Source organism: Thermobia domestica, chromosome 17 (assembly GCF_964235325.1).
Source record: "Thermobia domestica chromosome 17, izTheDome1.hap1.1, whole genome shotgun sequence".
In the NCBI taxonomy this organism is placed as follows: Eukaryota; Metazoa; Arthropoda; class Insecta; order Zygentoma; family Lepismatidae; genus Thermobia; species Thermobia domestica.
The window spans coordinates 112553746-112570010 of NC_137470.1; the positions used below are offsets into that span (position 1 = coordinate 112553746).

Consider the following 16265-nt stretch of genomic DNA (forward strand, 5'->3'; position numbering starts at 1 on the left):
AAGCACAACCCGCACTAGATCCACAGTTTCTAGATCACCATATTTATCTTTAGACAATATTTTCAGTGGGATTTCCGGCATACTATATATTTTGCATGGCTTTTGCCAACCCTTCGTCTTGGTACGAATGCCTCTAATGGCTGACAAGTAAACCTTACGTTTGGGTGAATCGAGTTGCTGACTGAGACACATATGAGAAAGTAGTACTAAATGTGGTCAGTATTTCAGTGAAGTTGTAGGTGCGAAGCTCGAGGGGTTTAGGAGATACAGTTACCAGAACATCACATGGAAGTACAGAATAGTCTTCATACAGTTGGAAGTAAAAGCTCTGTAAGACCTCTTGTAACGACAAAAGGTGAATAACAAATATATGGGTACATATTAGAACTAGGGGGAAGTCATATAGTAAGGGTATACCTGACGGCGGCCATCTTGAAATCCGCCATTTTGAATTAAGGTTAAGTTTTAAAAATAGGAATAGGGTCATGTGATACATGATTTAAGGCGCAAATTTAATCAGAAGAACAATGGTGACGTTAATTTTGATTTACGCGCAATTGGTAAAAAGTTACAGGGAAATTAAATATTGTTGCAGCATATGTATTTTTTTTTATTTTTATTTCATTTTCCGCCGTAAGAACTTAGCGTTCATGGCTTCGTCAAGAGATACAGTTACTATTACAAGTTATAATAATAATAATTGCAAGAGATACGCTACAATTAGTATTACAATTATTAAAAAATAATATATAATAATACAATATATAAAGTAATAATATAAAATATATACGTAACAATAAAACAAACTAAGTGTACTTTTAGAGAAAATATAAATTTACCTTGTTTTATATATTTTAAAATTCAAATAAATTTTGATATTTACATTATAAAGAAAGATCACAGTGAAGATATTCATCTAAACCATAGAAAAGATGTTTGAGTAACAGTAACTTGAGGTGTCTTTTAAACTGCAAGTTTGGCATTCGTTTGACACGATCTGGTAATTTATTATAAAGTTTTATTCCTATGTGGTGTAACGAATTTTGAGTTCTTGTTAGACGGAAATTTTGGATATGAATATGATTGGTTGTTCTTGTGTTGTATTCGTGTAGGTCCGAGTTGAGTTGAAAGTTTCTTTTATTCATATGTATAAATGATGTTGTTTCTAGAATGAATATACACGGCAATGGTAATATTTTAAGTTTCTGAAACAGTGGTCTACTTGGTGTATGAAACGGGACTGATAACATTATTCGTAACATTTTCTTCTGCATAGTAAACACTTTCTTTGCATAACAGGTATTACCCCAAAAAATGATTCCATACGATAGAATTGACTGAATCAATCCGAAATAAATTGTTTTCAATGTTTCTGTAGTTAGAATCTTACTAACTTTACGTATAAGATATATTTTCGCGCTTAGTTTCCTCAACAAATCATTCACGTGATCGTCCCATGTTAACTTAGAGTCCAATTTTATCCCTAAAAATTTACAAGAGTCAGATACCTGTATGAGTTCCCCGTCTATACGTATTTGATGTATATTTAGAGAACCCCACCTTGTAAATTTTGTGTTAATGATAATAATTAAATAAAAAAAGCAGGTGGATAAATATTAGGTCTATGGTAAGAGTTGCCTTGATGGCGGCCATGTTCAAATCCGCCATTTTAAATTAGACAAAATGTTATGCAACACGCATAACATTGACACCTTATTAATAGCAAATTTTACCATAAATCCAACGATATAACCATTTTTGCTTTATCATTAACCAGCATTTTTAAAACTTTTATCTGATTCAAAATGGCGGATTTGAACATGGCCGCCATCAAGGCAACTCTTACCATAGACCTAATATTTATCCACCTGGTTTTTATTTAATTATTATCATTAACACAAAATTTACAAGGTGGGGTAAAGGACTAATATATATGTTGCAACAATATTTAATTTCCCTGTAACTTTTTACCAATTGCGCGTAAATCAAAATTAACGTCACCATTGTTCTTCTGATTAAATTTGCGCCTTAAATCATGTATCACATGACCCTATTCCTATTTTAAAAACTTAAACTTAATTCAAAATGGCGGATTTCAAGATGGCCGCCGTCAGGTATACCCTTACTATTTGACTTCCCCCTAGTCCTAATATGTACCCATATATTTGTTATTCACCTTTTGTCGTTACAAGAGGTCTTACAGAGCTTTTACCTCCAACTGTATGAAGACTACTCTGTACTTCCATGTGATGTTCTGGTAGCTATATCTCCTAAACCCCTGAAGCTTCGCACCTACAACTTCACTGAAATACTGACCACATTTAGTACTACTTTCTCATATGTGTCTCAGTCAGCAACTCGATTCACCCAAACGTAAGGTTTACATGTGAGACCATGCTTTCTTGCAACCAAGTTCTTTTATTTTCATTCTTCTTTGTTTTTTTCTTGATTACCCTTCCTTTGCGGTCTTAGAATACGAAAACTAGAGTAATCAAAAAAATTATTTTATTCCGTGTGTTCAGAAAATAACGACTCCTACTTTGAAACACAAAAAGGGTCACTTTACGAACGCTTCCGATAAAATCTGCCACTTACCCATTTTTTTTTCCTTTTGTGTACAAATGTCTAGTCTAGTAAACAAAACCGTAACACACTTCACGTAAATGCCTCCACACAATCATACCTATAACGGCCGACTGTAGGCGGAAAGTGCACACTTGTTTACCTATTAGTTTTCCCATGTCCCAAGCAAGTAGTTCACACTATTACCGAAACGCTTTGGTACACAACAGAAGCATATGAGCTTGGGGTCAACATCTGGTAAAATCCCTACAATTTTGCCATTAGCCATTATTTTATATTACTGTATAATATATTGTACTTTATTAGTGAACGAATTATCCCCCTCCGCTTCCACAGAATCAATTTTGTCACTTCTACTGTCACATTTTAACATATCGATGTTAAGGTTATGCCGTGTGGTAAAGTATTCCCACCAACAACCGTCTTATATAGGGCTTCTATGTATAGTTTTCTACTTCTGAAAAAACAGTGTGTCACAAAAATAATGAAATAAAATAGAATTTTAAATATCCTAGGAAAAGTAAAAAGGAGAAGCTAGTTAGTGGCTTTAAAACAGCATTAAATACTTACTGTTAGTGCTAATAACAAACTGTGTGAATAATCTGAAATGCGCGATCATTTGCCTTCCCGTCACCCTGATTGAATAGTACACATAGTCCGTGTTCTCAGCAGTGAGTACATCATGTTCGTGATCATTGTTGTGATCGGCTTTGTGTAAAAGTCGACGCATATATGGTGAATGCGGACTGCTGACAAACAATCCAGTCTCTCCTAAAATAAGAGCTTTGCTCGTACCTAACAATGTAGTGGGATAAAAAGTGAAAGTTAAAAATTAGAGTAGTTTCAAATTAGATGAAATACCCATTATTCACCATAGATAGCCATTTGCTCGCTCGGGTTGATCTCCCTCAATTGGGCTTTGGTTCACTTATTTCACTCCGGCTTGAGCTCGTGGTTACTCTTACTCGGGCTCAATACCCTCAATAGAGCTCGGGCTTACTCGGATTTGACCTCAATTATTAAGAACAAACCAGGTTGTGCACGAGTATTACAATCGGGAATCAACTGGGTCTCCCGTTCGTAATGGGTAGGTGTCTCAAAGAACTGCTTTAGAAATTTTCTTCAAGCTTCGGTTAGATTTACACGTTTAGATGAACACTCAAATCGCTGGAAATAACATACAGAGGTACGAATATCTTTAGTTTCGATAAAAATCCCTTCGTCTCCTGGCCTTTTACTGGATATGTAATGTGTAGATCTATGCACTCACTCATTCATATTCTAAAGTTTTGCTTATGCAGGTATAGATAGAGCATAGGTATAGTTAAAATATACAGGGGGAACATTTCTTCCACTACATAATTTTATTAGAAAAATCTCCTTATTGTAAATGGTGTAATACAAAACTACTTTAATATAAATGGATCACTAACACTGGGTAAAGAGAGGATTCCAAGGTAAGAGTAGCTCAGAGAAGGATTTCCAAACAGCTATGAGCAAGCTAGGTGGAATTGATTTAGGATCCCCAATGCTCCACGCAAGCAGAGGGGGATTGAAAGCCATAAAGTTTCACGCAAGCTATGCGGTTGAGGGTAGAAGTCCCACAGAGTTCCGAGCAAACTAAGTGGGCAAGAAAGAAGGCCTAGAGCTCAGAGTAAAATACAAGCTTTGGGTTAGGTAGCTCCTCGAGCTCCATTAAATCTGAAGGAGTGAAGGTGGCCAGCCGAAGACTGATAGTAGTTGCTGATGTCCTCCTGGTTTTATAGCTACTAAAGTGTGGTGGTGGCGCTGGTGGTCTTTCGTCGTCACATCACCAGTGGTGTCACTGGTGTCCCTCCCGTCTGCTGTTGTAGTAATTCGTAGTACAACGCACATGGTTTAGGTTTATAAATATGAGCAGGTGTTGGTTGTTAGTAAACAGAGCCATGTGTTGGGTATTACAATATATTCTAAACAGTGCTGTTCAAATTCCAATAATTGATTATTCGAATATTCAGATAAAATATTTGTTCGAATATTGAATATGAATATTTGAATAACAAAAATTCGAATAGTTTTAAAACCATTCTTCTAAATATTTGGAAGTGCTGGCTAAGTATTTAATATGAGTATGACATGAAGCATATTTCATACGTATAGTTTAACTCTTCTCTGTTGTGGTTGTAGGATTCAGGAAAACTGAAATCCTCTCCTTTCCAATAACATGCGAAATGCTCAATGGGGAGACGTTACAACCCCAACATTCTCCCCACGATACACCACTGCCCGGAACCAAACAAAACAACAAGTGTTAATCTCCCATAGTTGTGGAGAGCTTACCCAGTAAAATATTAGATCAGACTGATATATTCGATTGAAATTGGTTAAACAACATTCACACTATACCAGCTACTTTCGTCAATTCACAGCGAATTAGCAATAGGATAGAGTCACATTGAAAAAGGAAAAGAAAATTGGCAGATTAACAACGCAGGATGAGACTCAAAGAACGACGCAAGAAAGAAAGAAAGAAAGGAAGGAAGGAAGGAAGGAATAGAATGCCACCAGAAGAGCCTCGTCACTAGAGATTCAACTCGTGTCTCAGACGCCATTACGGCTAATGGGACTCCATTCTCCCTTCGACCTTCCACAAAAAGACCTACTTGTACGTTTAATACGACGCTCAATTGGCTGAAGCAAATTCTTAATACTAGCATTAAGACCTAGCAATGTTAATAAACTTTCACACTAGAATAATTTGTCCATGCACTTTTATTTAAGGTTAATTTGAATGATGGAAATAAAATGGCAACACTTTCGTCTCACCTTGAAATCCTTTTACGTAAAATAACATTCAATTAGGATTCTGATAGTTACGAACAGTCTTCTTATGGAACTGCTCATCGTGACTCGTGACGCAGTCACCTGAAGGCGACGAAATATCGTCCCACACATGAAGAACATTACTACGAGAAGACAATAATGCATTTCTAACGAACGATTCTCTACTTTCTCTTTTTCTCTTTCTCCCTCGGATAAATAGTACTGCGTTTATATATATATATTTTTTAAGATTTTATCCTTTTTATAGGTTAGGTCATAGGTCCGGTTTTGTGTGTACAGAGCGTATTGGTGTACAACCTTTCCCTCACACTTATTCCGTCTATCAAAACAAAACTTGGAACACTCATTTTTTAACCCTAATACTATTTTCCGAGATATATCTGGATTGTGTGCTTTTAACCGGGGCCACTTCAGAGGGGACCCAATTTGATGGGAGGAACTTTTGGAGGGAATTTTTCCGACATTCTCCCAATTTTCCGTTCAAATACGTTATAGGTCCCAATACATAGCACCTCAGGGAAGCTTGTTCCATGTTGAAGAGAATGAACTATAAACCATGGCTTTAAAGTGAGCAGTGTTGATGCAGTAGCACTGCGAGTCTACGATTTTCTTTATACTAAATTGTGGTATTGTATGTAATATGCTATTACAGTTAAGGTAGTATAAATTCTTTGGGGGTCCAGTACTTTTTGAACGTACTCTGTATTCTTAATTTTTACCAGATAACTTTCGGTTTACATATTAAATCCATTTGTTCCTTATGTAAATCAAAATTAACTCAGGAGATTCAGAATAACTAGAAAAAAATATACTTCGGGGAATAATTTCTTTATTTATATATTATTTCATCGTAAATTTCTGTATATGGGCACCTCAATTAGATGATTATTGAAATTATACATTTTATTTTAATATAAATCATAGGTCGGTAATTGGGTAGAAATTTCCTGAATTTGTCCACTAATCTCTTATTAGGCAGAATATTTTAGACCTCCTTCGTCCCTCTGAGATGCCCATATCCTGCTAAAATCACGTTTAATCCAGTTTTTACCATTTTTCTATTCGCTTTATATTTTCCGCCGAGAGAATCTTGTGTTGTGATTTGAGAACTATATTCCACCTTAGTATTCTGCCGCGAATTACTTCGTCTTGGGCTGGTAGCCGTTCGCGGAGCAACATCTTAGATCGAAGTGGTGCAGTGAAGTTTATAAAAGAACTTGATTTTTCATGATATAAGCAGGTAAAATAGTTGTACTGAATAAATAAACACCACAGGGAGCTGTTGGGAGTCTCAACTCATTGGAATTTCACCTAAAAATAAGCAGAATTAGAAAATATAAATATGGAATTTCTGGCCATGATCGCCATATTGGACAGTACCAACATCCCAGGACAGGAGTGAAGCAATAGTGCATAGGTTTTTTGGTGTTGTGAGCTCTCCAAATTAAGATTTAGTGATTTAAAAACGTTTAGGATATCCCTTTCACCCTTCCAAAGTTAATTAGGGTGCGGCAGGCTGTCCAAGTATAGTTCTGCGTACGTAGTATATCTGATTTTTGTTTAACATGGCGGTATGTGTAGGCTCTTTTGTAGTTAGGTTAATTTTCATTATACCCGTGCAAACTCTAACAGGGACTCCCATTGACTCTTAAATTGACCGCAGCTTCAAACTTAGAATGGGTTGAATAATTTCATAAAGGTTCTTTTCCCCTCAAGAAAGGAATATTTTCTTTAAGAGTTTTGATATGTCCCTCCGAGGACATTAAAGATAATTTTACAATTGAAAACATGGGTTAGTTTGATAGAAGGGCACCTGGCTTTGACAATTCCCTTCCCCTTTCATTATCAGAGCCGTTTCAGAATGTGGTGATGTCAGTGATTTGTTTAGTATATACATGTAGCAGTTAATTTGTATAGTGATATGTATTAGTATGTGTAGTTTTAGTTCATATGTGATGTAGCGTGTATATGTGTAACTTGGTATGTTGATAGTAGGTGTGATGTAAGCGTGAAAGTATTATTAATTTATTTAAGAACAGTGTATTTTTGACTCGTAACTATTCATCTCTTTTGGTCCATTTTAATAACTAAATTGGTCCGTAATGCAGCTCTATAGTGATTCTGTATTGTTATTTCATAATATACAACGCATAGTTAGCTTTTAATATAGTACAAAGCGTGTTCAGTAGTACAAAGTTTATTTTATACTACAGCGCCACCTCACTTCCTGTAAACAATTACCAATCGTTAGTGTTTTGTTGCCCCGAGCGTTAAGAAATTAGTTAACCGAAAAATCGCCTCTTCCCTGATTATATAGAAATATGTCGTAGCTTTGGTTCATATGAGTAGACAAATCAATAAATTACATTAGTAACTAATTGCACTGAAAAGTACAATATGTTATGTAGTCTAGTAATTAAATAATTAACACAAACGAACTTTACGTTCGTGCTTAAACATAAGCTAGCATAAATGACGCTATTAGATCGCCAGATCGTAATTTCAAATTTTTCCTTTCGTTGCTTTCAGTGATAAACCTCACTGTTGTTTTCAGAATATAAACACATTTACTAAACAGTACAGTCAATAATATTGAATATTCCTTGCGTATAGATATAAAATTTAAGTTGTGAAGTGCGAATATGGTGTGATTTGTATTGAAAGAATCGAACGTTGGTTCATGCGAGTTCCCACGTATCGGTTAGTGCGCGATAACCTCTATAGTGGTTTGTAGTTTTAAGAGACTGCTTTGAACAGTTCTGGGCATAATTAAAAATAGGGTGTCTAGAAATGAATCTATTTTATAAGATGTGAATGAATATAAATGAGTAATAATAGTAATATATATATATATATATATATATATATATATATATATATATATATGATATAGTAAGTGTGATTAAATCATAGGACACCTGTAAATATATGAGCCCAGTTGTATGTTTTGCCACAAGGTATTGTTTATATATAATGATGAATGTTTCGAGCACTGACCATTAAGTTATAATTTCGTGTGGGGAAGTGTGTTGTGTGAAAACGACTAACTGTTTTCACTTCGTGGCTTGACATTTAATCGTAATCGTGCATCCTAACTGCTTATCTGGTCCGATGATGTGAATGGTGTTTATGTAGCAAATGATTTTGGATAGTTTCCAAGTAACTACAGAACAATACAGCCGTTTCCATGATTGGTACAGTTTAAGTATACGCGTTCAGTCTTACATGTGCGATAGTACTTTTTGACTTTAATTTTTTTCCCACGTTACCTTACTAAGCCGAGTTCATCACTGTTCGCAGAGGTGACGGAATGAATAGGAGTGAATAACATAGCAGATTTATTACAGTAGAGTCCCATTATTCCGTACTAAGCTGTCGATGTTCCCTCAAAATATCTTCATTTTCTTTAGTTCTAAACTATGTAGTAATCAAAATTAATCGACACCTGAAGATGTACCGAATCATGCGGATTGGGAGATCTAGCATGAATTTGGCAAACAACTTCCTAGTACAAAATTTATTTTATGTAATTCTTTTTAATTTTGGCAAATCCCAGTTAGAATTTTCGGTATCTCATTGACTTTTACCTTAGCTTTCCATACTTTAATCTGAACTCTTCTTAGTTTCTCAATGGTGTAATATTTTTTATTAGAGATTCTAAATTAAAAGACAACACCAGCCTCCCGGTAGTTCCGGAGTCTCCAATGGCGTTTGACCGGATACGGTGAGTAGTAAGATTTCCACTTCCAGCCATTGTCTTTGTAAAAATCTTATTGTGGGCACAGACTTGTTTCGAACTTGGAGATATTTATTTTAGGCCACGCATTTAGTAGGCCACTTCTTTCGGCATTTTGAAAAGTATATTTGGCTGTGAAGTTGACGATTGTCATGTGTTTAAATTGGACAACTTATCTTTCTAGTATTTAGTGTTCTAGCATATTTCCTTTGGCACGCCGCTTTTTCTCTTCTCTAAGATTTTTTTTCAACCTTCCCTTGACAAATTTTAAATATTTATCATACCTCATTTGAACTTGAATATTCAATTGAGATATTGCGAGACACAATTCGTGAAGTTATACACTTTTGTAAAATATCAGAGGACCGTTTTCACCGCAATTCGACTCACTGCGGTCGCGAGCGATCGTCCAGTATACAATCCAACTTTGCCTTCGTCTCCTTTACCATTCTCTAATTGGAGTTCACCGTTGTACTATTAGTTGTCTCCATTTTTGTTTCCATCAAGTACAATAGAGATGAATTCGTGTACCTAGGTAGATGTTTGGGCCCATAAGTGTTGTTAAATTATAAGTTTTCATCATCCGGATGGCAAATTGTCAAAATAAAGTTTCTGTATTGTAATTCAATTTACGTACCTGCCCTATACCTTGAATGTGCACTGTTTCGAAATCGTCAAGGATATAAATGTTTACAATATTGCGCTGTTATTCATTCCATATATAGTCGAATTTACTTTATTGTATGTAGTGTTGCAACCTAAGGATTTTATTCATCAGGATAATCAATTTGAAAGGTTAAATAATGAATAAATATATGTGTTGAAATATAAATACGTAATGAATATAAATGTGATATTGAAGAAAAGCCTATAATGTTGAAACACTAGGATAAATATGTATAAAGGGTTTTGTTACCGACCCTGAACCGTTAAGTTGGTTGCCATAGTTTCGTAAAATTCGACAAATATAAAGCGTAAATTAAGAATATACCGGCCCATGTAAAACATTATCCTTAGCCTTGTAAAGTGTTTAACTTGTATATGTATATATTAACACTTCCTGTTGTACTAATTGCATGTTGCATGTAACTAAGGCAGGTTGTCGTAACCCTAAAGTGCCATTAAATTTATCCGTAAGTCCATAAACCTGGAATCTTCCCGTACAGTTGTATTCCTATTTCATTCGTCATATACAAACCTTCGAACCTGAATAGTGTTTTCCGACTTAGTAATTGTGGTCTTGATACGGAAGTGACTATAACCGAAATCTCTTCGAATTCAGGAAATTTTCGTTTTCTCTATATTGTATTAATATAACTGCCAATGTGAGCTCCTAACATGATATAATATGATTCTGATGTAAGAGCTAGTGAATGAATGAAATAACAAATGAGGTAACGAAATGAGTGATGTAGTTACATTGAAATGAATGGCAAAAACTTTGCTTTCTTAATACATGAATAGGGAAAAATGCATAAGCAAATGATTCTATAAACTAAATACGTCTTAGACACAAATACATAAATACTAACTGAACCTGCGCTCTCTACACAGCGCATCATTCGCATATGAGCATAAATCTTCTTCTCATTCCTCACAACATATGTACATGTCCCTTCATAGACACAAGTGAAAGACGTCTTGATTTTTAAAAAAATCGGCAAGGGGTATCATAAATGGGAGATTTCTTCGATTATTTTTTCTCAATATGTCGCACCGTTTGCAAGATTTGGGCCTATTTCCGGTTGGGGTTTCTAATTCATGTATGACCAGTGTTTTCTTTCTTCTTGCATGCAGTATGTAATAAGCAAATACATTACATATACAATTAATTATAATGTCAATTATATATGGTGTTCATTGGGCAAAACACTCAAAAAATAAAGATTTATCTTAGACTCGAGAAACTTTATACTTCCTTTTTCACTATTATTTGGCCATGAAACAAACGCCTGAGACATATACAACCCCAATATACAAGAGTGTGGTGTTGGAATGCATAACGCACAGGATATGATGCTTTAGTTTTTCTTTTAATTTCAACGCTTCCAGTGTACCCTAAAAAAATGTAATAAAGAAATAATGGCCATGTTTTTTTAAACATTCAATTAGAACTGGACAACCTACGCAAAATTTCCAATCGATCTGTGAAAACGTCATCTTTCTACAGCCCGTAGTTTCCGAGATCTCATTGTCGAAAAGACTGACCACAAACTTATAAACATAGTTTAAAAGAACTCGGAACATGGAAGCACAATTCACATGCATTGGTTTTAGAGAAGGCTTATTAAAATACAAAGGCCTTGAACAATAATTTCATATCATAAACTTCATAAAAGAAGATATAGTTAACTAATTTAGACTATTTAAAGTACAAATACTCAAAATATTTGTCTCTGTTAAACGTGAAATCACACATAACCGTAAATGAAAGATTTGAAAGCGAAAGTTATGTGTTGGAGCTCAGGCGCTTTTAATTGCCTAAACGTGTCGCAACGAGCTATCCTTGGCTGAATCAGTCTGGTAGCTGTTGCTCATTGAATATCTGCGAGTAATTCTCAGGATCGGGAAAAGATGAAAGATGTTTTTAGGCTTATATTTTTGATGGGAATTTCTCGAGAACTATATGGGAGATTGTAGACATGAAGATATTTTATGATAAAATATATATTTTTTTTTTTCAAATAAATACTGATATTACCAACACCGTTATATTCAAGTTCATCTCCCAGTGGGTGTGGTTCTCCTATGGGCTGGGGTGGAAAAGGAATGATATGTACTGATGGACTGTATCACACAAACGCTGGTTCGTTCTTTAATAATTTGATTTAATAATATTGTTAATATTTCTTACAATTCCCGAGTTAAATAAAATGCACATTGAACACTACGATGATGTAGCTATAGGCTACGCGCTCACTCACACACACACTGCTGCTATGCACAGTTTCAACAAGCAACTATACCTTTCTTCTTCTTCTTCTACAGCTAACAAGTTACATTAAACAAACATCTTTAAACAAAACTAAACAATTGAAATAAACAAGTTAGGACTAAACATAGCCCCCACCCTTGAACGATCTAGTTCAAGATACACACAAAAATGAATTAGTAATATTTGAAATGACATAAAAAAAAATAAAACAAAACGGTAAATGAAAAATGTCTTTCAATCAAATGGCAATGGGGATACTTTCACAACTGGTCTTTTGTAAACTCCCTCTGAGGTCTTTACAGTCACTGCACGTACAACGTTATCGCTTCCAGGATGAATATTTACAATACGTCCCAACTTCCATTTTAAAGGAGGTAAGTTATCTTCCACAAGTAAAACTAAATCACCTTCCTTCACGTTGTTGTTTCTTTTCCACCACTTTGGACGCTGTTGTAACATAGAGATATATTCTACACTCCACCTCTTCCAGAAGTTCTGCTGAAGTCGTTGCACTAATTGCCATCTTGACAGTCGATTAAGTTTCTTTTCTGTATAATCTGGTTCAGGTATTGCCAACATTGGAGCTCCAATGAGAAAATGTCCTGGAGTTAGGCTACACAAATCATTCGGGTCTGAAGACAAAGGGGTGAGTGGCCGTGAATTCAGGCACGCTTCAATTTGACACAACACGGTTGACATTTCTTCAAAATTTAACACAGCATTGCCTACTATTCTTTTCAGATGATACTTCACGGATTTGATTCCGGCTTCCCACAATCCGCCAAAATGTGGTGCATGAGGTACATTAAAGTGCCACTGTATGCCTTCTTTACTAAGATAATCTGTGACACTAATATTATGATGATCAGATTTTAGCAACTTAACAAAATCTTTTAGCTCTTTGTTAGCTTTGACGAATGTTGTGGAACAGTCACTAAATATATCTGTTGGTTTTCCCCTACGAGCAACAAATCTTCTTAGAGCAGCTAAGAAGGCTTCAGTTGTACAGTCACTCACAATTTCTAAATGGATTGCGTGAGTAGTAAAACATACAAATAATGCTACATATGCTTTGTAAGTTGTTCGCCCTCTGCCTTTAATTGCTTTGAGATGAATTGGCCCACAATAATCTATTCCTGAACGACTAAACGGACGACTTGGATTTACTCTTGAAGCAGGCAAATCTCCCATAAGCTGTTCTACCGATAACTTTTTATGGCGATGACATGTCAGACATTTCCGAAGTAATTTGCGAACAAAATCTCTTCCATTTATAATCCAAAATGTCTGTTGTAAAGAAGATAATACCAGTCTTGGTCCACCATGCAAACACAATTTGTGTTCATTCCACACAATTAATTCTGTTAAATGGCTATCCCTTGGAAGTAAAATGGGATGCTTTCGATCTTCTGAAACATTGGCATTTTTAAGTCGACCTCCCACACGTAAAATACCTTTATCATCCACAAATGGGTTCAAGCAAAGCAATCGATTTTTGGAAGGTAATGATTTTCCGTTTTTCAGGTACTCAATTTCTGATGCAAATGACCTTTGTTGAACAATCTTTATCAGACACATCAAGGCATTAGAAAGTTCTGTCACTGTAAGTGGACCTGTATGCTTGTTTCCTTGCGACATACGACAATTATTAATAAAGCGCTTACAATATGCAACAGTTCGCTCAAGTTTCACCAACGATGAACAATTGTCAATAATGGAGGTATCAACATGAACATGCATACAAACTATATGTTTTCTTTCCTCTTGGTTGACTAACTTTGAATCCACTGTATATTCATTACACTCTGGGAGAATGGGGTTTTTGAGCCACTCTGGACCTGAGAACCATAAGTGATGTACAAGTAAGGCAGAAGGTAATAAACCTCGAGAACCACAGTCTGCTGGATTATTCTTTGAATCCACTTTGAGCCACTTCACTGATGGCAAGAGAGTTTGAATCCTTGCTACACGATTCGCGACAAACACTTTCCATCTGCTTGAATCCGAATTCAGCCACGATAACACAACAGTAGAATCAGAATAGGCAATTACATCATGCACTTCCAAACGTAATGAATTTAATATGAGATTCATCATTTTAGCTAATAGCAAGGCACCACAGAGCTCTAATCGGGGCAAGGACACTTGTTTGATTGGAGCAACCTTCGTTTTTCCCATAACAATGTTCACACTCACCTGGCCGTCTTGAGATACAGACCTCATATACACCACTCCACACACCCGCCAATAGCAATTGAGGGTAAATATCTGCACCCAATAACAGATCGATTCTGTCAGGAACATTAAAATTCGGATCTGCTAATGTTAACTTGTTAACATGCGACCACTGCTTGCTTTTATGAATATACCGTTTTGGTAACATACTTGTTACCTTTGGCAACACTAACGCTTCTACAGAAAATTCTGACTTAACATCATAACTTGATGTAAACACAATATTAACAACACCTTTTGCCCGAGCAACATTACTGGAACTCAGTCCCGAAACATGTACATAAACCGGCTGTTTTTGTAAACCGAGTCGTTGTATGCAGTTTTCTGACACGAAGCTTTTTTCACTGGCTGAATCTAACAAGGCTCTCACAGGTTGTAAATTACCATATGAATCCTTCACCATCACTACTGCAGTCTGTAATAACACTGCATGTTGCACATTAGTTTCACTTGAAAAATGAGTCCCCACTGAAACACCTGAGTTCTGTTTATTTGGAAAATGAAGTAAAGTATGATGACGTTTGCCACACTCACGACACGATGCTGATTTGCAACTGGACAGTTTATGATGAGATTGTAAACAATTAAAGCATAATGCTTTGTTTTTCACTAACGAATGACGTTCATCAACTGACAGCGAAAGAAAGTCATCACATTTATGCAAAGGATGATTTTTGCTTTTGCACTGGCAACACGAAAATTGAGCTGAAGCATGATGCGCTATTGTTGATTTTTTATTACTCTTGTTTGACTCACTAGGTGGGGTTGATTTTGCATTGGAAGTGCTACTTGCTAATGCGCGACACCTATGATCTATGAATTTCACCAATTGGTCAAATGTTGGTAGTTCACTGTCTGACAATGAAAGTTCCCACTGTCTTTTTGTTTCACTGTCTAGCTTCTCTGTTATATGAAATATAAGCAAAGGATCCCATTCGTTTACTTTTATGTCCAACACTGATAACGATCGCACACATTCAACACTTGTATCTAACAACCGACGTAACGCGCCAGCTGATTCTTGCTGCACTTGACCTTGACTTACAAACCGCCGCAAGATAGACGTGACTAATTCTCGTTTATTTTGATACCTTAAATTTAACAGGTCCCAAGCTTCTTTATAGTTATCGTCAGTTATTTGTATAGATTGAATAAGTGTTGCTGCTTCACCTTGCAGACTAGCTTTTAAGTACTGAAGTTTTTGTGCACCCGTCAATTTTTCATTATTATGCACTGCTGCGATAAACAAATCACGAAACGAAAGCCAATCATTTAAGTTCCCACTAAAGCATGGCAACTGCAATTTTGGAAGTCGAATTTCTGTTGTGTTTTTTTGATTATTCACATCACTAGAAGAAGCGTGAGATAATTTACCCTGCGCTTCCACTAATTTCACGTTAAGCTTTGTAAGTCTATCTTCAATAGCAGCAAGCTCTTCTTGCACCAAATAAATTTCTTCTTCGGCACACAAGTTACTGGCTAGCAAAAAAAGCTCATTTGTTTCACGTGACAGTTCACTCACTTTGTTTTTGTAGACCTGAACTACACTAATATCTTCCTGTTCTGTGATATTGTTTATGCAGTTTTCAGCACGAGTGACCTTTCCTTTTAAAACACGCTTTCGGGAATTGTAAGCCTCCATTGTCGCCCACACAATTTTTTTTTCTTTCTTGTTAACACACAAGTCCTAGCACGTAGGTCACATAAAACACATAAACACGTATTAACATCTGGGTAGGAGGACCAAATCTTTATGATGGACTGTATCACACAAACGCTGGTTCGTTCTTTAATAATTTGATTTAATAATATTGTTAATATTTCTTACAATTCCCGAGTTAAATAAAATGCACATTGAACACTACGATGATGTAGCTATAGGCTACGCGCTCACTCACACACACACTGCTGCTATGCACAGTTTCAACAAGCAACTATACCTTTCTTCTTCTT

At 35.8% G+C, this 16265-nt stretch overlaps 2 protein-coding genes across 2 annotated transcripts; both read right to left on the reverse strand.

The window, feature by feature from the left end:
• Positions 1–12311: 12311 nt before the first annotated feature.
• On the reverse strand, positions 12312–14174 carry LOC145674126 (uncharacterized). The gene has a single exon (XM_081743954.1). The coding sequence runs from the start codon at positions 14172–14174 to the stop codon at positions 12312–12314; it is 1863 nt and encodes a 620-aa protein (XP_081600080.1).
• Position 14175: 1 nt separating this feature from the next.
• Positions 14176–15954, reverse strand: LOC145674127 (uncharacterized). Its single transcript, XM_081743955.1, has one exon. It carries the CDS (start codon positions 15952–15954, stop codon positions 14176–14178), a length of 1779 nt encoding a protein of 592 aa, XP_081600081.1.
• Positions 15955–16265: the final 311 nt, after the last annotated feature.